This window comes from Mugil cephalus, chromosome 10, assembly GCF_022458985.1.
Source record: "Mugil cephalus isolate CIBA_MC_2020 chromosome 10, CIBA_Mcephalus_1.1, whole genome shotgun sequence".
NCBI lineage: Eukaryota > Metazoa > Chordata > Actinopteri > Mugiliformes > Mugilidae > Mugil > Mugil cephalus.
Genome location: NC_061779.1, coordinates 14,293,881 through 14,315,170, shown reverse-complemented (window position 1 = coordinate 14,315,170; position 21,290 = coordinate 14,293,881). Strand labels below are relative to the sequence as shown.

The 21,290-nt window shown below is 41.4% G+C and overlaps 2 protein-coding genes across 5 annotated transcripts in view; both read left to right on the top strand.

The window, feature by feature from the left end:
- The window catches only part of sema4ba (sema domain, immunoglobulin domain (Ig), transmembrane domain (TM) and short cytoplasmic domain, (semaphorin) 4Ba), a 44,788-nt gene extending 34,989 nt beyond the window's left edge, over window positions 1–9,799 (top strand). For all 3 annotated transcript variants that reach the window (XM_047596627.1, XM_047596626.1, XM_047596628.1), the window contains exons 6-15: window positions 455–566; window positions 794–910; window positions 1,595–1,752; window positions 4,032–4,213; window positions 4,478–4,628; window positions 4,986–5,196; window positions 5,281–5,396; window positions 5,714–5,871; window positions 6,006–6,094; window positions 6,310–9,799. In XM_047596627.1, coding sequence (XP_047452583.1) covers window positions 455–566; window positions 794–910; window positions 1,595–1,752; window positions 4,032–4,213; window positions 4,478–4,628; window positions 4,986–5,196; window positions 5,281–5,396; window positions 5,714–5,871; window positions 6,006–6,094; window positions 6,310–7,082 — 2,067 coding nt within the window. In that variant the 3' untranslated portion in view covers window positions 7,083–9,799. The remainder of the gene's footprint in view (window positions 1–454; window positions 567–793; window positions 911–1,594; window positions 1,753–4,031; window positions 4,214–4,477; window positions 4,629–4,985; window positions 5,197–5,280; window positions 5,397–5,713; window positions 5,872–6,005; window positions 6,095–6,309) is intronic.
- A 259-nt stretch (window positions 9,800–10,058) lies between these two features.
- Window positions 10,059–20,290, top strand: zgc:162879 (ras and EF-hand domain-containing protein). Of its 2 annotated transcripts, none has more exons than XM_047595362.1 (17): window positions 10,059–10,701; window positions 11,742–11,894; window positions 13,586–13,676; window positions 14,006–14,101; window positions 15,695–15,772; window positions 15,855–15,970; window positions 16,048–16,116; window positions 17,102–17,183; window positions 17,331–17,401; window positions 17,504–17,696; window positions 17,812–17,913; window positions 18,923–19,067; window positions 19,136–19,217; window positions 19,352–19,466; window positions 19,557–19,670; window positions 19,772–19,848; window positions 19,934–20,290. In XM_047595362.1, the coding sequence occupies exons 1-17, from the start codon at window positions 10,391–10,393 to the stop codon at window positions 20,034–20,036; spliced, it is 1,998 nt and encodes a 665-aa protein (XP_047451318.1). In that variant the 5' UTR covers window positions 10,059–10,390; the 3' UTR covers window positions 20,037–20,290. The 2 variants fall into 2 exon arrangements, with proteins under 2 accessions (XP_047451318.1, XP_047451319.1); XM_047595363.1 differs by lacking the exon at window positions 10,059–10,701 and adding an exon at window positions 10,843–11,057.
- The last annotated feature ends 1,000 nt before the right edge of the window (window positions 20,291–21,290 follow it).

The window sequence follows — 21,290 nt, the reverse complement described above, 5'->3', positions numbered from 1 at the left end:
CTTTTCTGTTTCTCAGAAAAGTTGATTACTCTCGTGCCGGACTTCATATGTGATTTATTTATCAGGTTCTAGAGGAAGAGCATCTGAAATCTGCTGCTTCCTGCCTCTCAACTCATTTAGCAGTCTGGCGGAGGCTCTGCCCAGATAGATACGATATGCGTGCATTATTTCATTATCTCCTGTGCCCTTGGGAAATGGATCAAAATATTTAATGCATGTAACGAGATTATATAAGAATCGATCTGGTTCTCAATCCTTGGCTACAAATCTTTTAAGGCCTTTTAGAACAATCCATAACAAACAAACACGGATGACCCGCGTTTCAACTTCAGCCAAAGACTGACCACCTTTTCGCTGTGAGACCAGAAGACAGCGGCCACTGTCAGAACAGGTTACCGCTCTACTTTCCACATGTGACATATGGCGCGTGTGTGTGTGTGTGTGTTTCCTGCAGAACACTACAGACTTCTCCCTCATCAAGAGCGACACTGGCGAGATTGTTACAGAGGATGGACGGAGCCGCTGCCCGTTTAACCCCGAATACAAGTCCACCGCCATCATGGCTGGTAGGTCTCGCAATGGCTGTCACCCGCTGATAAAAATCAATCTGTGGTAAATGTTTTGATTCGGAAGAAGCCACCGTGGGAATCAGTAAAGTAACCACGTCCAGGTGGTTGATATGGAGACAAATTGGGGCGTAACCTCTGGATTTCATTACCGTGCGTGTCGCAGAAGCCTCATTCCCTGGTGGTTAATGCTGTGATTACGTTGGTCTTCTTCGTCTGTGTTGCAGATGGGGAGCTGTACGCTGGTACAGTCAGCAATTTCCAAGGAAATGAACCCATCATTTACAAGAGTCTAAGCCAAGGAACTGCTCTAAAAACAGAAAACTCACTCAACTGGCTTCAAGGTACAATCCTTTGTCTGTAGGACAATGCTGTCTATGATCTCCTCGTACACCGATCAGGCTTAACATTATGACCGCTGACATGTGAAGTGAATATCATTGACCACCTTGGGACAGTAAAATGTTCTGATGGGAAACCTTTGGACCTGGCATTCATTCATGTGGATGTTACTTAGACATGTACCACCCACCCACACTAGACCAGGTACCCCCTGCCCAATAGGAATGACACTCCTTGATGGCAGCAGTCATCTCCAGCAGGATGCAGCCTGACACAGACACACAAAGGAACAACTCAGAAAACACTAAAAACAGCACAAGGTGTTGACCTGGCCTCCAAACTGATCCCTAACTGATCAAGTATCTGTGGGAGAGACCCCTCCCCTCTAGGCCCAAAGACCCCCACAAAAACATCCCCTCAGAAGGTCCATGTCCATTCACTGATGAGTCACAACTATTTTGGAGACCTACAAAATATAAGGAAGGTGGTCATAATGTCATGTCTGATTGGTGTATAATAACAATTATTATTTTACATCTTATATGGATTAAATTCAGTTTGTGTCAGATGTGCAGAATAGAAAGCGTCCACATACAGTCTCTCAGCCCATGTTGCTACTGGACTCCATTTAGCGTGTTGATGTCAGAGGGGATCCCAGTGTGACAGTGCTGCTGGTTTCCTTTCAGACCCGGCCTTTGTTGGCTCTGCCTACATACAGGAGAGTCTACCCAAGGGCAACCCAGTGGGCGACGATGATAAGATTTACTTCTTCTTCAGTGAAGCAGGAAAGGAGTTCGATTTCTTTGACAACACCATTGTGTCACGCATTGCTCGCGTGTGTAAGGTGAGTGATGCTCGGAGGCAGATAGTCCATCTAAAAAGACTTGGGTAACACGTGCGCCCCTCGTCACTGTAGGAATCCATCAAACCGGGACGGGGGTTTGTTTGTGTGCTCGCGCATTTCGCGTGTGCTTATGTTTACGCTCCTATACAGGCCTTAAGTAGTCCTCTGAAAGCTGCTTACAGATAAATACATTTTGTATACGGCACCTCACAGTCCTTCTGGGCAATGACGCACGATCTCCTTTTACAGAAAAACACGGTTCCCCGCGGTTTGATTCCCTTTCTCCAAATCCTTTCAATTCTTATCATGTTTCAGCAAATATTTGTGTTCAGACGGGAATCAGTAGCTAACTAAAAATGGTCGGGATTACTGCAGCTCAAGATCTGTGCGCAGAAATTGTTTCTGACTTTCTGAGTGAAACACTTCAGGCTTTTGAAACTAAACCAGCAACCGCACACGTATCTGCTAACACTGTTTTAGGGCTCGCTCAGTTCTGTAAACATTATTAACGCAGTCACAAGCCTGTTCTTCAGATCAGAGAGCTGCTTGTCTCTTTGAAAATCAGTCACGTTTATCACTGTCCAAGGAGAAGGAAAAATACCAGCTGATGTTTTGAAGTGTTGCCACACAAAACCCAGTTATGAATCACAAGGGCTGTTTCACAATCGTACCCTTTCCAGAGTATCCACTCCATCATGTTTTTCCATACATCAGATCTGAGACACACTCTAGTTAATGGCTTCATGTGAATATGTTTTTAATGTTAAGTATTCTGCTAAAAATTATATCGGGGCTTTTAAATGAGGTAAATGCTCAACAGAGAGACGTGTCACGTGATTTATGTAAAACTATACGGTGATTACTTTTTAAATAGCTTATTTAAGGCCAGTCATTGGCCACATCTCAATTAAAATCCTGCCTGATTGTGTCCTCATCTTTGTTGTATACTCAGGTGTTTATTACTTTGGTTCTGCTTCATCAAGGCTAACTAGGGAGTGATAAACAATGCTGTGCTTGAAGCAAACAAAACAACGCGTGTTCTCGTCTGCAGGATTGTTCCCAGGAAGGAGCCATTACTGCCTGCCATGTTCACAGCGTTTTGAACAGCCTTTTGAGCAAGAGATGCTTTTACAAGAGATTAATGAACGGGCTCCCCGTGTTTCAATTATTCAGAAGTCAGTTTAAGCTCAGAGTGGCATTAAATGATAAAAGTAGTTTCAGCCAGAAGGACCAAGGAATATGTTCTGTATGTCGCTCATTATCTGCCTGGCTTACTACAATAAGTAATTGCCTCCGAAGCTCAGGATGGTCATGTGTCATTCCCCATCCCATCCAGCGCTGCCATTTGCTCTGATTAATGTAAAATAAAGTCGACTCAATAGCAGATTGATGTTAAAGGGTTTTTTTTCTTTTTTGTACTTCAGTTCTTTTAGTATTTCTTCTTTCTTGCTCTGCACATCTTAAAGACTGCAGCCGCGTTTCATGTTGTTACACCCTCTCATTAAAATTCCACTTTTCCAAAAATCTAAAATAACCTCTTCAGTTTAGCTCTTTGTAGTAAAGTGGTAAACTTCCCCAGACCTGTAAATGAATGTGGAATATAATCAGCATTACGGCGTCACATACCGTAAATCACTTCGGCTCCTTAAAGATGCGGTTGCCCTCAGGTTTGCGGCAATATCGCTGTAGTCGAATTAGTCTGCGTGTCAAGGAGGTCCTGTGCCACGCGTTCGTTCTGAAGGCTCGTGCCAGAGGCGGCGAATCGCAGAGGTGGTGTCAGTGAAGAAGGATTGTCTGGGAGCAATGCTTCTTTTTCTTTTTCATTTAAAAGCATTTGCTCTCCTCTAAGCCCCGGGTGTCTTTTTTTTTGTTGTTGTTTTTTTGTTTTTTAAATCTATGCCTGCTGTGATGATGTATATTATTTTCATGACCTAGAAGTCTGCTGCCTCAGGGTGCATCTGTGTTTCAGGCACAAATTCATTCATTTAGCTCATTATGGTTTTGTTGCAGGAGTTAAACGTTTTTCACTTAAATCAATTCAAACAGCTTCACCTTTAGACCCTCCTTCCGTTCCTCTTTTAGTAAGGTGACACTATGTACTGTATGTTCAGGTAAATTACGGCAACGTATAATGTGCGGCACATCACTATCCTGTCAGACCGCTCCAAATCACAGCTGAGTCTCAAAATGTGCAGAGGAATTGTCTAGAGGGAGCGGCGGCGTCGGTCTTGTTGCACCCTCTACTGGCCTCATGCTGAAAAGCTCTTTTTCTGTTTCAGGGTGACATCGGCGGCGAGAGGGTCCTGCAGAAGAAGTGGACGACTTTCCTGAAAGCTCAGCTCTTGTGCTCCCTGCCCGATGACGGCTTCCCCTTCAACATAATCCAAGACATGTTTGTGCTCACGCCCAGCCCCGACGACTGGAAGAACACTGTGTTTTACGGAGTCTTCACATCTCAGTGGTGAGGAAGACGTGGTGGCACACGACGCAGTTTAGATTGAAAGGCCACAGTTAGATTTGAGGACACTGTTGAACTCATGTGAGGAATGTTTTTTGACTTGGCCAGGTATAAGACACAATTTCTAAATATGCTTGTCTGTGGGAGAAATAAATATTTATTCTATCAAATATTAAATTGTCATTCCCTCTAATACTCAGTACTCATTTGGTGTGTGTGTGGGTGTAAATTGACAGTATAAATTGATACTTGTTTATGTCTCCTAAGGTACAAGGGTGCATCAGGCAGCTCTGCAGTGTGTGCCTTCACCATGGACCAGGTGGAAAAGGCGTTCAACGGCCGATACCGTGAGGTCAACCGAGAGACCCAGCAGTGGTACACGTACAACCATCCAGTCCCAGAGCCTCGACCTGGAGCAGTGAGTATTTGCCTGCTGCCCTCTGCTGGAGGACCTGTTAGACACACATACACATGTCAAAGCCCTCAAGTTGTTTTGTCAGCTGCATGAGGGCTTTCAGATGTTCCTGTCTGCTCATCAGTCACGTCCTCAATTTGTCCTCAATTTGTATGGCAAACGAGGTTAGAGGAGACATCTGACAAGCCGGCCTCGCTCCTCCTCTTCCCCTAAACACGATTCTTATCAGGCCGTCATTGCATTCCTTTCCTGGCAGGCTTATCACGTTTTAAAAACCTGAAATGTGTAAAAAAGTAAGCGCACAAGTGCCGTCGCACAGGGTCGGTAGGGTAATAAAAATGCAACTTGTTGCTTTCACAGTGCATCACAAATGCTGCCAGAGAACAGGGCATCTCCTCCTCGCTGCACATGCCAGACAAGGTCCTGAATTTCGTCAAAGACCACTTCTTGATGGACAGCGTGATCCGCAGCCAGCCCCTTCTGCTGAAACGTAATGTGCGCTACACGCAGATTGCTGTCCATCGAGTCCAGGCAGCCAAGAAGGTGTACAACGTGCTCTTCATCGGCACAGGTAATGCACAGTCACACTCATCAGGAACTTTTTTAAATCACCCTGTGTAGAGTTGAACTTCAAATTGAGTTTTTTGCCTCCTAGACGATGGCAGACTCCATAAAGCCATTAACGTCAACAACAAGATGCACATCATTGAGGAGATGGTGCTCTTCCGTGAGGCCCAGCCAGTGCAGCACATTGAGCTGGACACAGAAAAGGTAAGTGGAGTCCTCATGCTGCGAACAAATAAGCCTTGTTCATTCATTGGCACTTTAGAGATTCCATGAGACATTAAGAGACACAGCCTAAAGCAGACCTCGTGTTCATTGAGCTAATACAGCTACAGCTGGATTTGTGACACTGATTGAATCCTGGCATGTGTTTGCTTAGATGATTATTCCATTACGAATGGGAAAGAAAACTCATGATACTGCATTTAGATCAGGGTCAGGCAGGGAAGAACCTGGATGAAAATAGTCATTTGTATTTGGGGCATTTCCTGTTTGTCCCATGCTTTGTCATCTCTCCTCCGCAGGGTCAGCTTTATGTTTCCTCTTTCTCTGAAGTGGTGGAGGTCCCAGTAGCTAACTGCACTAATTATCAGAGCTGTGGGGAGTGCATCCTCTCAAGGGATCCTTACTGTGCCTGGAACGGGAGGTGGTGTGGAGATATCAGACGAGCACCAACGAGCAAGTACGTAGAGCGTCCCCCTGCGCAATAATCTACGAACATTTTTAGCAGCCAAGGCTTTCTGTGATATGTAAATATTAGAGGGTAGGACACTGCATTTTAAAATGAAACTTTACAATTAAGCGTATGTGTTTCAGCGCCTGGCGGCAGGATGTAGACGACGCAGACACATCAGCTATTTGCAACAAGACTGCGAGCCCACGGCTTTTTAAACCTCCACCTACACGTATGTGTCCTCCTCTTCTCTGAGCTGTCAGAGATTTACAGAGCAGCACTTTGCCTTCATTATTTTAATGCTTTGCTTTTCAAATTGAGTGTGGATTAAAATGTGTGCTTTGTGTCAGACCATTAATATTGTGAATTCTGCACCGGATAAAGTGGTGCAGCTCATTTCATGCAATATCTGACTCAGTCTGTCTCCGCTTTGCCTTTTTTTTGCAGGGGTGTCATCGTGCCAGGTGATCATTATCCCAGCCAACACGTTCAAAGTGCTGCCTTGCAAGCTGCGCTCTAATTTGGCCGAGAGGAGGTGGGAGTTCAGCGAGAGCGCGGGTCACTTCCATTACCCCAGCCCAGAGGGGGGACTGGTGGTGGTAGCTCAGGCTGACAGGCAGGAAACCTACGAGTGCTGGTCAGTGGAGGAAGGGTTCAGACAGCTGCTGGCAAACTACTGCGTGAGGGGCGAAGCCAAGCAGGAGAGCACCACCCTCACAGGCCGATCACGTACGCCTCAAATCTCCCAGGAGGAATTCATCATCCTGCCAGGGGAGACCCGCTCACCGCAGATCAACACTAAGACCTACTGGAATGAGCTGATAGTGGTTTGCGCCCTCCTGGCGTTTTCCCTGGTGGTCTTCTCCCTGTTTGTGGTTTACAGGAACCGTGACCACATGAAATCCATGCTCAAGGAGGGAGAGTGTCCGAACATGCAGCAGAAGAAGCCCAGAATAGTGGGGAAACCGGCTGAGAACTTGCCGCTCAATGGCAACACAGTCACAGCGTCGGTGCCAGATCACAAGGGCTACCAGACCCTTAATGACAACTACATCTGCAGCACTCCGCCGCACGAGTGCTCGTCGCCCGACAACAGCAAGAGCTTCTCGGAGTCGGAGAAGAGGCCTCTGAACTTGAAGGAGAGCCATGTAGAGATTTCCCCCACATGCCCACGGCCACGAGTCAGGCTGGGCTCTGAGATTAAAGACTCTATAGTGTGAGGCCCGCCTTCATCTTATATGGAGAGACTTACTTTGAGCATAAAGGAAAGAGTGCACTTGTTCAGAAAAACAAAACAGTATAGGAGGGAAAAGCAGCACTCTCACTGAGAGACATTTGATTACACGGATTTTGCACTTTGTCTTTCTTTTTTTTTTTTTGTTCTGTCTCTGTGGTCCATGTGCATTTATTTCCCTCTCATCCCTCTTATTCATGTGCATTTGAAGCACACTGAAGAAGTTCGAGTATGCCTTCAGACTTTCGACGCTTGCACACACACAGGAATGTAACGAGCGTAGATGTGGCAGCACAGCCATGGTTTCACGACTGAATTACAGAGCATTGCCACTCAGTCCGTCCATATAATATACTGGTAATGCTTTGGAAGGCAGAGTGATACTCACAGGTTGCCGCCGAGGGCCGACACAGTCCTGCTTTATTTTCATTCAGTTATCTGGTGAGAGTGTACCCGTCACTGAGGCTATGCACTATGTACTGTACTGTACTGTAGCAAAGTAAACACCAGTATACACACGAACGAGCCGGCGCGAGGCGAGAAAGAAGAAGTCACAGTCACGTCACAGTTTCTTAGATAGCCTGTGTTCACTCAAACGAGTTATACTCATGATTTTAGATTTCACTGAAACACAGAAAAGAAAATTTTCAGACAAGAAGAGAATGTTGTTTCAAAAGTAGATTATTATTTATAGAGTGATAGAAAACAGGTAACCACCTCAGTGGAAATGCTGTGGAAACTCTCACCACCTCAATCACTACATACCAAATAAAAAACAGTCCCATATGAAGACACAAATGTACTTTTTAAAGTATTGGAAAAGGTTACTGGGTATAGAAAAGTTCCTCTGAAGAAGGTCTTGACTTTTAACAGTCTTTTTTGTTTTTCTTTTTTCTTTTTTGACAAAGGGGGAAAGCTCATTCCAGGTATTATCATTGCTGTTCTTCATGAGATAGGCAGTCTATGCAAAGCAAATAATGTGAAGTGAGGCAAACACGGAGAAAGACCTCACCTTGAGACCGAGCAAGCACAAGGGTGTTGGCACTGTTAGCTACTTGAGGATCAGTGGCACTGCAAACACACGCCCGCACACACACACACTCACACAAACTCACACTCATTAGACTAACTGCAAGTATGCAACAGATTTCAGCCATTTTTTTGTGTGTTCTGAGGAGACGAAGCTTACGAAAGGCTGGCATGACATCAACAGATGATAAGAGACGAGGGTTCAGTACAGTGACGTAAATCTGTGGCAGTTGATTTATTGCAGCATGACGAAAGGTTATAAATATTTGTTATGATTATGTGGCCAAATGTTATGGGCATTTTTCACAGTCATTTTTTCAAGTTTTAATTATCTATCTCTGTTCTCAAGGCGAAATAATAATACATATTTAAATACCACACCTATTCATAATCTGATTTAAATAACACACATGTGTATAGCCTCAACTTTGATATCAATATTGTGTTACTGAGGAGAAAAAAAAAACTGCCTCTGCTTGCTTAAGTGGTTTTTAAAGACAACCGTAAAGGCAATAACTTTCATTCTCATCCAGTAATAAACATACAAATTTTAATTATTTATCTCCTTATGAAGAAATAAATTACAAACCACGGGAACCACCATACGTACGAGTCGGATTACAGCGCAATTTGATAGCATTTCACACAATGTCACAAAGTGTTTTTGAAGTCTTACTTGAGTTTGGCTCTAGATTTCACAAAAAAAAATGCATACGTAATGGGGGAAGGCATGCAACTCGACTCAGAATGCATAGGATTTGCACATGATGCTAAAAAAGCCTTAGTACAATGCAGGTTGTGGATCTGATTACAAATCTGCCTTGGGGAAAATGGAAAAATGCCTTCTGAAACAATAATCAAGAGATGTGCCTCTTGGGGTAATAAACTAACCAGGTAGTAGTGCTGTAGAGTCAAATGCTACACTATAGGTGTGACAGGACAGGCCACGCTTAGACAGAAAACAGAATACATGTAATTTAATAGTGTCAATGTTGTACAAAATGTGCTCATGAGGTGTGTTTTTTTTATTTTATTTTATTTTTTTTGTTAAGGTGGCTTCAAACTCAGTCAGGGACTAAACTGTATTCTTAAATTGTAGTATATAAATGACCACTGGTTGATTCTTTTGGAGATATCTATATAAACATTAGTATTATGTTACCTGTAAATGGCACTGCAAAAATTAATTTCACAGACTGGTCAGCTCTAATACACTCATGCAGTATGAAAAGACCCAAGCTTTGACTGTTATTAAAAAAACGAAACAAACAAAAAAAAAACGGCAGCTTTCAGTGAAGTGGCCGTCATCGGAACAGCATTCAATTTGCTAAAGGCAGAACTAATAAAGTGGCAGTGATTTAGTCAAATAATTTGTGCAGGTGCTGTTTTTATTTGAACGCAAGCCTAACGCCACAGTGAACTTATCCTAGTCTGCTAATGAACCACTATAGCCAGGCCTTCTGTTTGTGACAGTGCAACATGTAAGTTAACAATTGTTTTATTTTATTTTATTTCTTTCTTTGTAAAGTTGTTTTGTAAATTCAGCTGCCAATGTAAAAAAAAAAACTATATTGTGATTTTTTTTCATACATCACTACTGTTCTTTTTTGTATTGTACATAAAAAGCACTTTATTTTAATTTTTCAAATAAAGATAAAATTGATAATGTTTTTATTTATGCGACTCATGATTTTATTATTATATCATCACGACTCTCTCTGTGCATGGCATTTTTATTTATAATTTCTCTCTCTCTCTCTCTCTCTCTATATATATATATATATATATATATATATATATATATATATGTTACATTTTTATTTTTTCATGTATAGTGTTAATCTCAAAGGGTGGAGACGGGAACATACCCTCAGGTAGAACAAAAACAAGCGTATCTGATAAAAACCCTCACACCTTAAAGGCAAACAGACGCCAGCAAATGCGTATGTGTTCAATGACTGCTGAATTTACTGCCTCACTGCACACACTGGCACGACATCTAACTCCACGTAATTACAAACTCCAGTGGCTGCAGTAGCTCCAGGTAGGAAGCGGCCGACACTGGACCCATTGATTCGGCTGATACCCGCCCCAGATCGGGATCTGGACCAATCCCCTCCAGCGCTTCACTTGTCGCGGCTCTTAACTCGGCCAACTCGGTGCAGGAGTCGGCTTTCTTTTTCTTCGGAGTTAAAATTTTTTTTAGCTTAAAACTTTTTTCTTTCTTTTTTATGTTACGCTCTGTATTGGATTTTACTTGTAGCCATGGATCGACCCAGCCTCCGGAGACTGTTTTCCGCCTGCGATGTGAACAAGTCGGGTCAGATTGAGTACGAGGACTTCAATGTGGTCTGCCGCGAGCTCAACGTCCCCGAACCCGAGATCAAAGCCCTGTTCGACAAGTTCGACGCGCACAAAGAAGGATACATCGACTACACTAAGTTTTCCTCCAGGTTTCAGGAGGTTTCGGAGACTCTGGATTTGGCGTCGTTTGGCGCAGCGGCATCTCAAAACCCTGGTGGCCCGTGGGAAGACTTCGTGAGCAGGATAGATGCGGAGGCTCTCCTGTCCGAAAGGTAAAAGTTAACCAGGATATTGACGTTACCTGGCAACGATTAACGAGTACGTTACCTAGCAATGGGTTACCAGGATATTACTGGGCGACGGTTAACCGGGATATTACCTGGCAACGGTTAACCAGTACATTAGCTAGCAACGGTTTACCAGGATATTATTACCTGGCAACGATATTAACCTAACCGTTAGCTCAGGATCCTGGAACACGTCTGGCTAACTGTTAGCAGTTAGCCAGACGTGTTTTGTTTTGTTTTGTTTTTCTCATATTTATGTACTACAACATACATTTTATTATATTATTTAAATGATTTCGTTTAGTTCGAGTGACTCATTCGACGGACACGCAAAATACACAGTAAGTGTTTCTCTTTGAGGGCACAGTCTCTTTGCACACATTAGTCATACAGGCGTGTGCGTGTGTATGTGTGTGTCTAAGAATTTAAAAGTAAATCAACTCTCAATTCGGACTCTTCTGCTCAGTAACACCTGAACTAAGCAAATTAAATCAGTAAATTAAAACGTACACCAGTGAAACCGACTGTTTTATAATGCAGCGCCTGTGCACTGAACATTTGAGCTCCATCACTCTTATAATGTTCAGGTTGGCATGTTACGAACACAAAGCTGCAGAAGAAGATGGAAGATAATCATTGGTAGATGTTGACTACTGATTAGAAAGTGAGACATCTGCATTAGCTAAAGCTAATTGGTGAATGGTAAAAGTGTATTCTGTTAAAAATAGAAGAAATATTAGTAATTCCTATGTGAAGCAAATATGCTCAAGGTGAACTTTTGTGGCATCAAACCCCAATTCATGTTATTTGTTCAGCACAATATTTTCTCTATGTATGTTGATTTTTACATCCTAACATCTGCATTTGGCCAAATATGTTTATGTATATTGTTCGATCCCTTTCCGTGGCTGATGATAATTCATGTTCAGTCTGAAAATCCTTGGTAGTTTTTTGGAGGAATATGTCCTTGAAATAAATGGCACTGACCTGTTCATTGCTCCTTGTAACCCTTTGCCCATATATAGTCTCAGGGAGCAGCTGGCTGATCTTTACCAGGCCATTTACTCCTCTGCAAGCATGACTCTGCTGCAGCCGTATGAGGAAATCATTCAGTCTCTGGTCAATCAAAGCCTGGACAACAGACTAGAGTATGAACAGCTGGAGACCAGTCTGAAACGGTAAGAAAAAATAACTTTTTCATATGGGGTCAGTAGGTGTCAGAACTATTGCCCTGTGAAATGGAAATTAGCCGTTACAGTGTGAGCACCGATTATGATAACACAAGGCTTCTGTGGCTAATGAGTTAAAGCTTTGTAAAATGAATTCAGTCATGGTCATGTCAGTACTGGGAATAATTATTCTGACCATATCCAATGGTGGCGTCACCATTCTGAGAATGAGGATGATGTGGATACTGTTGTAACGTCACTATCAGTGGTGTACACAGGTGGTCATCCACTAACTTGCTCATTAGCATCCATCAATCTTTTCATTCTTAATTTGGATCGACCCAAGTTAGAAGTTTGGGTCCGTTGCTTTGGGTCATTGCAGAAGTCAGTCTGCTTCTTCATTTGTCCCTCTGTCCGTGCAATATATTTCTTGTGGCACTGGTTGCCACACAACGTCGGCTGAGAGTATTACGGTTGGCAGCAGTTTTTGTCCAGTGCTGCTCCTTTGTTTCACCAAACATACCTCAGTTCCAACAGCTCAGGTTTAACCTCCTCAGTCCAAAGCATCTATTTTAGGTATTAGCTTATCACCACCACCACTACCTTCTTTGAGGTAATTTTCACTTATATGGGGGTTCGGTGTTTCCCTTAGGTTTGTGTATCTACTTAGATTTTGTCATAAAAAAACAAAAACAAAAAAACAAAACAACGTGTAATCTGGTAAACAGATTGACAACCTTAAATGGCATCTGTTGTGATTTGACACTATGTAGAAAATTTATTTGACCTTGCACCTGATACAGTGGTAGGCGAAACACTGTCGTAATTTTATCTTTGTGCCTTAAAGCACTTGATTGTCTTAGAGGAGCAAATGGATTTTGAGCGTTACAATGTTTGAAGTAGCCTCACAAAAGCAATTGAGTCAGTTCTGGACTAACGAGTTAACTGAGCTTTGACAAGTAGACACTTTCCAAACATTTACACATTCCAAAATTACTGTGTCGTTTTATGTAATGAACTTTCAGTTCATGAAATAAAATGTGTCACACGATTTGCCTTTAAAAATCCTGCTGAACGGTGGTTGTAAATGCTGTTGCTTAAAGATGATCTAATTTCGCTTAAATCTGTGAAATGATCCCTCAAACTGTTCCTTGAATGAATCTGATTTCAGTCTTACACTTGACAAGAGATTGGGTGTCTGAGCTATTCTTGTTTTGTGTCTAAGCCCTGTGCACATTGTGAGAAAGGCGACATTCCTTACTCACGGAAGTAGGAAGACTTAAATGCGCTGCCCTTCCCATTCATTTAATTCTTTTTATAGACTGAGTGTTCCCATCAGTGGTGCCCTTGTTTTTAATGTCTGTTCAAATAAATTAACCTGTTGAATGTTTTACATCGGAAGTACACCTATGTGTGGGATCTAATTAGGAAATTCTAATGAGGAAGACCAGTGCAACAGGGGAATCTTCTTTTCAGAGTCTGCCCCTCCCTTTAGTTTGATTGGCTCACGTGTTGTCTGATGAAAACAAGGTAGTCACGACTGGAGCACGCTTACATTCAAGTCTGTCAAGTAGTTTTGACTTAAGCATAGTAGGTAAATGGATTTTCTCTCTTCATCTTGCTGTGTTAATATTTTGAGCAGCTGTGCTATTGAACACTTGTTAGGCTGCCAGCACAAATGTACTTTTCTGTTCAAACAGAGCTGAAGAGATGAACAACAGTCATCTGGCAGAACTGGAGGACGATATACAACAACAGCTTGCCAGAACAGAGGAGACGGTGAGAGAAGAGGTGAGTGATACTTGAAGGATTTACTTTGATTCCCTCAGATATATATATATATAAAAAAGAAAGAAACTAAATGCATTGTTTGTCTTTTGCTGCATTTATTGATCAAGTATTCTTGTTCTTATGACAAAGTATTTTATTTATTATGTTAAAAAGAAGAGTTTTTACACAGTCGTCAGTATTTCCTGTGAGCTACATGCACACTTGTGTTGCAACACACAGCAGCAGGTTACGTGTGTCTCCACAAAGAGCTCCTGTAAAGTCAGATGAAGGCTCCTCTTCAAGGCCTGAAACACTCTGCACCTCTCACTGCTTTGGTTTCATGTTTGTAGGAGCGCAAGAAAATGGAGGGAATTATGGCTGCCATGCAGAGGAAGCATGAAAACGAGATTGCAGACCTGCACGCCACAGTGGACAGACTGTTAAAGGTGCGTTTACTTTGTTCTTTCATGAAAACTACAAAAACATGAAATGGAAAAGAAAATCGATTGAACGTGAATGACAACAACATAAGCTTTTGCATTGTGTGTAGCTGCATCTTCATTTCTGAGAAAGCGCGATTGACCCAACAGACGATTTAACTGGAGGGGAAACAAGATTAAAATATAACACATAGGTTATATTAATGTGTATATTAGATTTAAATGCATGCAGCATGTATGCAGTCGTACTCCCGTGGATGCATTTCAGTGCAAAGTGTAAAAGGGGCTTTTAAGTGCACATTCATCAGAAATCTATTTATCACCAACATACCAGCACAAAGATTATTTGCTTCCAGCTCGTAGAATTTCATTTGAAGAGAATTTGATGTACAAAATCATAAGACCATCCTGTGTAAAGTTTTAAAAACCACGAGCGACTGCTTTGTTTGGTGTGTGAATATGTGAAGGAGAATCAATGTAAAGTTAAATTAGAAAAAAACCTAATAAGAGCAGAGCATGTACCTAATATGATACAGTGTGTTCCACCGTACCAATCAATATGAAGCTACAAACTGAGACCTGATACTGCTTGACGGACATGACGCGCTACAAACTAAAGTTGAATTGGCCTCCAGAGATTTCTGGCGCACCAGTGATGCATTGATCCTTATCCAATAACATGTGTTTTGTCTTATATTTACAATGACGTGTCAACGTGACCAGGTACTTGTGCAACATTTTAATGTCAGTTGCCAATAATTCATCTGGGCCGCTTTGTAATCTTGTTTCTCGTCATGTGTGACCATTGCTTTAGGACTTTACGGCTTGACAATGTATTCTCTGCTATAGCTGATCTGTAGGTCACTGTGGTGCTAATATTGCAGCCAGGACTTCAAGTCATTAGTGTGAGGTTGTACTTTATGTCACAGAGTAAATTGAATAATAGCAGTTTTCCATTGACACTGTGGGTAATTACAGCACGACACTGACAGAAATCTGAGGCTTCACTATCTCAGTATCTCTTGACCAGGTTTGCTTTACACCACGACATGTTTATTAGGACATTCACAGATGAAATATGGGACACCAGGCCACAACGTAGTCAGTCTACGTTGTATATTTTATTTTAATCTGTTCTATGTGGATTGTTTAGCAAATGATGCATATTTCACATGTTAAATAGAGCTACACAAACAGTGCATGCAAATAACAGCAATAAGAGAAAAAATCGTTGCTGTTTTTGTCCTGTAGATGGCGACGATTGAGATTGAAGCTACTGACTTATTGCCAGTACTTTTCTATCTGTCAGTGTTCTTGTTGACAGGTTCTAGTTCAGTACATGAGTACATGGGTTTTATGATTCCTGTATTGGTTTTGTTTTTTACATTTGTAGACCTTTTTTTTTTTTTTTAAAGCTTTTAAGGTTGTCCCCAAAAGGCCAGAGACATGTCTACAGTGGCATGTCTGTATTCACTATGACAACAGAAAGGACTGCCAATCTGGAAATTCTAGCTCTGCCACTGGACTTATCTGCACTTTTGCTTTTACTCATCGTGTGTTGAACAACAAAAAATGTTCATGTAATTGTTTATTCTAAAGAGTCAAGAGGACTGTGAACTGAACAATTCAAAGGAGGAGGTGATCAAACTGAACAGACAAATCAGCGAGCTCTCAGAGGTGAGTGAGTTGTGCTGGAGGTTCTGTTGAGCAAATCGCATTCATGTTGTGTGAAACTGTCACTGACTAAAACTCGTCGCAGGAAAACACGCAGCTCCGAGGGTCTCTGCTCGAAGCCCAGACGGACATCTCCATCCTGCATTCAGAGCTGGACAAGCTGAAGAACATGTATGCGGATCAGAAAGCTCAACATGAGAGGTGAGGCCATGTCTTCATTAAAGCTCAGCTGATTTACGATGCACTGAGAGTATGATCCAGCTAATGTGTTTTTACAGAGAAAAGGATGATTTGAAGAGGATGGTATCAGAATGCGAGTCGTACTCCAGTCACGTTCAGATCCTCCAGTGAGTCTCTCTTTGAGCTGATAATGTCTAACGTGAAGCTTTTTGATTATGATTAATGCACTGTAGCAAATAGTTGAAAGCTCATTTATATTAACGTGTAAGAATAATTAATAATTCTATGGAGATCTATGAACACTTCACAACCTGGTTAATTTGGTGACATCCAGTGTCTTAATGCTCCAGTTCTGTGACCGGCTGGACACAGTGACAGTTTAGTGAAGTATTCATATCAATATATCTATTCATCTGGATATTAAGTTACATCAACAGTTACTTAATACAGCATTGTTTCCTCACCCAGTGTGTCATGATAACAAATATATTAACGTTGCAGTACTTACATCAGTTGACCGTTTTGCTAACTCATTTGGCAAATGTAATTCAACATCTATTAAATGAAAATCTTTGAGGGATTAACTTTAAAGAAAAAAGAAAAGAAAAGAAAAAACATCTGGAAATACATTTAATATAAAAGTCTAAACATAAACCAGTTTAATATTATTATATAACTGTGTGCAGATAGATAATATATGCATTCTTCAACAATGAATCCTCATGTTTGTTTGTACCTTCAAGTGAAGCCTTTTGATAATTACCATATTGTGGTACCATAAATATTAATATTGATTTAAAATATTCTGTGCAGCTCCATTACAGTGTGTTATGGACTAAATCTAAATATCCATCACACAATATCATTTCTGTTGCTCATTTGTGTGAATGAACCACTTAACGTAATTGGATTTTCTAGTATTTAGATTTTACAGGATTTAGAGTCTAGTGGCCAATGCCGTTGATTGGTACATTAAAACCATTAAGGACGGCTAGTTTTATTGTTTTTTTATGCTTTTGTGGGTTTTTCTGTGTAAATTCCTTCTGTCCACTGTAGAAAATAGTGGCCCAGGTTAAGTTGAAACAAATATGCATCCATGTGTCAAGTGAAAGTAAATCTGTCTCTCTCTCGTACTTCCCTAAATATCATTAGGGAAATGAATAAGAATCTGTACGACAGTAACGACGGGCTGCGCTCGAGGCTGGCGACTGAGGTGGTTGCTGCTAAAAGGAGGGTAAGTCCCTTGTCTGCTGATGGCACATTTCCTCATACCCACTGGCTGAATGCCAGATAAAAGCTGACAGTCAACTCTTTCACTGGTTCAAGTGTTTAAAAAAAAAAAAAAAAGTTTCCTCCCTTGCGTTTCTAATCCCCTCAACAGCTGTCTCCCCAAAATGAAATCCCAGCCCGAAGAATGAAACCCCTCCGACAGAGCACACTCAACCATGGAAGGTATATCAATCTTTAGACACACCTCTGTGACTCTGCACGTTGATCTGTGTGAAATAAATTGTCACGGCTAAAGCCAGTATGTGTGCCGGTGACTGTACGCAGCTCGGAGCAGGATGCGGGGAAGAAGCCCTACTCCCACGTGTCTAGCTGGGCCGATAAGTACCTGGACAGCGGGGTCTCCTCCATGTCCATGGATGTAGCCGAGAGCTCAGGCAGCGACTACGACAGTGACGACAGCAGAAGCTCGGTGGAAACTGTGCACCACAGCTACTCGTACGTCCCGTCTGATGTGGAGGTCAGAGAAAACGCCAGGGCCCGACTGTGGGTCGAGAGATGTCAACACACTGCTGCTCTCTCTGCTCTTTGAGGTTCTTTAAAGGTTGACCTTTTTTTTTTTTTATCTGTCGCAGATATCTGATGCGAAATCTGATGCTGCCGTGTCAGTGGCTCCCAGCAGGGCAAGCTCCATCGCTTCATCTATACGAAGACGCTTGTCTGCCTTCTCCACAAAGGTAAACTGGTAAACTGAAGTAGCAATCGATAAAAACTGGACCAGAGACGGGACACAAGACGTAGACACCAAACCTGAAAGTTAGAGCCACGAGGCGGGACATACCAGAGAAAGTCCCTGCCAAACAAGTTTATAAACAATGACGGCTCATTGAGCCGAGTACTAAATCCGATGTCTGTGTTGACATTCCCACGCTGAAAAACAATTACGCTGTGTTTTTTATCAGTTAGCAAGTTGTTGCTAGAGTTGAAATGCACTGAAACCGAGTAGCCTACAGCAGCTACAGCTATAGTGGAGCCTACTGGGAGAAACAAAAGTTACCCACATAACTAAGGTTCCATAAATGCTTCGTCTCTCTCACAAACTCTGTGTTCTGAGGAAGATTTACTGGAGAGTCTAGGCTTGTGTCAACCTCCCACACTGATTGTGTTTGGGTTAGTGCTGCCAGAACGGGACAACCGTTTCCACACCAGTCATTTAATAGAAATGGAAAATAGAAATGGAAACTACCCATCAGAACCTGCAGTGATACATGACAATCCTCTGATCTTAAACATCTTTTCATCCTCACTGACCACATTTCTTAAAACTTCTACACTTAATGTGAGGTGAAATTTAAAGTGCATAAAAGAGAAATAATTCTCGGTGCCCAAGGCCACGGGCCGTGTCCGCACAACATTTTGTGCAGAAAGATTATACTCAGTCTTTTAGTGATGTTGGTGATCCCTGAGCCACCACTCACGAAACTGTGAGTGTATTGACTCAAGTCAAGGTGGAAGAGCTAAGAAATTTCTTGAAGAATTGTAAAACTTTGATCTTTCCTCGTACATCGATCACAGACACTGCACGTTAGCATTTTTATTCTATGTTGTGGTTTTCATCATCTCCTCATCTCCAGACAAATTCAGTCAAAAATAAATGAGGCCCACACTGTTTTGTTGTGAGGCTTGTAATTATTTCTCATGGTCAAAATTGAGTAAGTTTGTTTTGGTTTTGTTTTATTCACGCAGCCATTGGAAGCAGACTTGGATGAAATTGAGAAACCTACTCCGATGTACCGTCTGGTTTTAGCAGGAGACGCAGGAGCCGGAAAGTCCAGCTTCCTGCTGAGGCTCACGCTCAACGAGTTCAGGGGAGACATGCAGACAACGCTGGGTGGGTGCCGCTGCGAACACGTCATTTGTCTAACAACATTTTGTCAGACATCTGTTTTTTGTCTTTAGGGGTTGATTTCCAGATGAAGAAGATGTTGGTGGATGGAGAGAAGACAAGCCTGCAGATATGGGACACGGCCGGGCAGGAGAGGTACGGCTCTTTGAGATGTGTGTCGAGGAAGTAGCAGCAGGGAAAATAACACATGTCAGCGTTTTTCTTATTTAAATGTTGACTTAATGGAAAAATTATTGGACTGAAAACAAAGTTGTTTCTTTTTACTTCAGGTTCCGTAGCATTGCCAGGTCCTATTTCCGTAAAGCTCACGGGGTCCTGCTGCTCTACGATGTTACTTCAGAAAGCAGCTTCCTTAACGTCAGATCATGGGTGGATCAGATTCAGGTAAGTGTCTTAATGCAGAAAAAAATGTCAAATAAAAATTATTTCCAAAAACAAAGATTACATTTTTGCACTATATGTTTGTTTATGAAGGATTCAGCGGACGACAAAATCCCCATGTGTGTAATTGGAAACAAAGTGGACCTCAGAGAGCAGATGCCAGAGGGAAGCTGTGTGGGCAGTTTGCATGGGGAAAAGTTGGCCAAGGTATGTTTTCATTACACCTGGGGGGAAAATGTGTATACAGACGCATGGTCTCCAGTGTTTCTGTGTAAACTGACTGTAGTCACTGATGTCTTTGCTTGCAGGCGTACGGGGCCTTGTTCTGTGAAACGAGCGCCAAAGAGGGAACCAACGTCGTAGAGGCTGTGCTTCATCTAGCCAGGTACAAGGCCAGATTTTGAGTTTAAAGTGTCCCTTTCCTCTAAAAACCATGACAACACTCAACCTTTGTTTTTCTTTAACCACAGAGAAGTAAAGAAAAATGTCAGATTGAGGCGGCAGTCAGATTCTGACGTCAGACTGAGCCCAAACAACCCAAAGAAGACTCTTAACAACTGCTGTGGACTGTAGACAACTGAGATGTGAGCACAGAGATGGAGCAATGAAGGACGTGTTTTTATTCAGTAATAAAGAACAAAAATTTTCTTGCACGTTTTAATGTTAAAATATTTCACTTTTAAACCTTTAAATATTGTTTTATAAAAGTTTATTCTCTGTTGAAAATGAAGGACTTTGTAGCTTAATAAATGCACCTTATATAATCACGGTTATAGTTTTTTATGTACAGTATTTGAAAATTAAATAAATGTATAAGAAACATTGAATTTAAAGATTTATTGGTTTGATCTTTTACCAAGATGTTGTTTTTTGAAAACCAAAGGAAAAAGCTTGCAATGTGTTAGAATAACTTTTTGCAACTTAGTATTTACAAAAGTTTGTTTTTGATGGGCACTTGTGACAATAGAACGTTTTCCAGCCCCTATTTTTTTAATCACAAAGAGAAGTGTAATTAATTTTCCATTAAAACATACTGAGCTGGAAAGATGACCAGAACTGCTTTCTGCAGACGATTTCAGTTTCTTCCAGTCAGACAGCTGACGTCACTAAGCTGCTTAAGGCCACCACCAAAGCTCCAAGTATGAATATACAGGAAGTTCCCTAAAACATACAATTAAAACAGGAACACAAACTCAGAATAGTTTGTTCCAGTCTTGGGTCTGCTTCTGACGAGTTTAGATAACTCAACATGGATCGCCAAAGAAAAAAGGAACAAAATTTCTAAGACGTCCTGTACAAAGATGGTTTTGGTGTCAAAAACTCTCATTTGGATATATTGGGTGAAGCTGCAGTTTTAAATATGTCCACCAGGTGAGAGCAGAGGTCTGAAACACAAAGTTGATCTTAATGACTGAAGTCAGCAGCTATGTCATAATTTTTAAGATTATCTTTAAAAATGTCCATGCAAAGGCCTTGTGTTTTGTAAATAAATTCTATCAAAAGATTCATTAAAAATTAATCATCTGTGTTTTCCTCTTTCCAGCTATTTTAACTGTATATTTAAATGATTGTAATGTTTTTTCATGTACTTTTTTATTTGCATACAAAATGGAAACTACACAAAAAATCACAAATAATTATTTCTTATTTAACTTCTTAAAAAATTATTTAAATTTTTTAAAATTATTTTTATTATTTTAAATTTTTACTAAATTTATTGACTTTTTTTATTTGCGTACAAAATGGGATTATGACACGAATTCTTAATTATAACAAAAGGACTGTTTTTATTTATCCTCAACATGTGGACTTAAAAGACATGCAATT

Excerpts from the sequence above, each read along its gene's own strand:
- zgc:162879 (XM_047595362.1), top strand. The coding sequence starts at position 10,391 with ATGGATCGACCCAGCCTCCGGAGACTGTTTTCCGCCTGCGATGTGAAC. Across the intron at positions 10,702-11,741 it reads GAGGCTCTCCTGTCCGAAAG|TCTCAGGGAGCAGCTGGCTG; the intron begins GTAAAAGTTAAC and ends GCCCATATATAG. Across the intron at positions 19,068-19,135 it reads AGACATGCAGACAACGCTGG|GGGTTGATTTCCAGATGAAG; the intron begins GTGGGTGCCGCT and ends TTTTGTCTTTAG.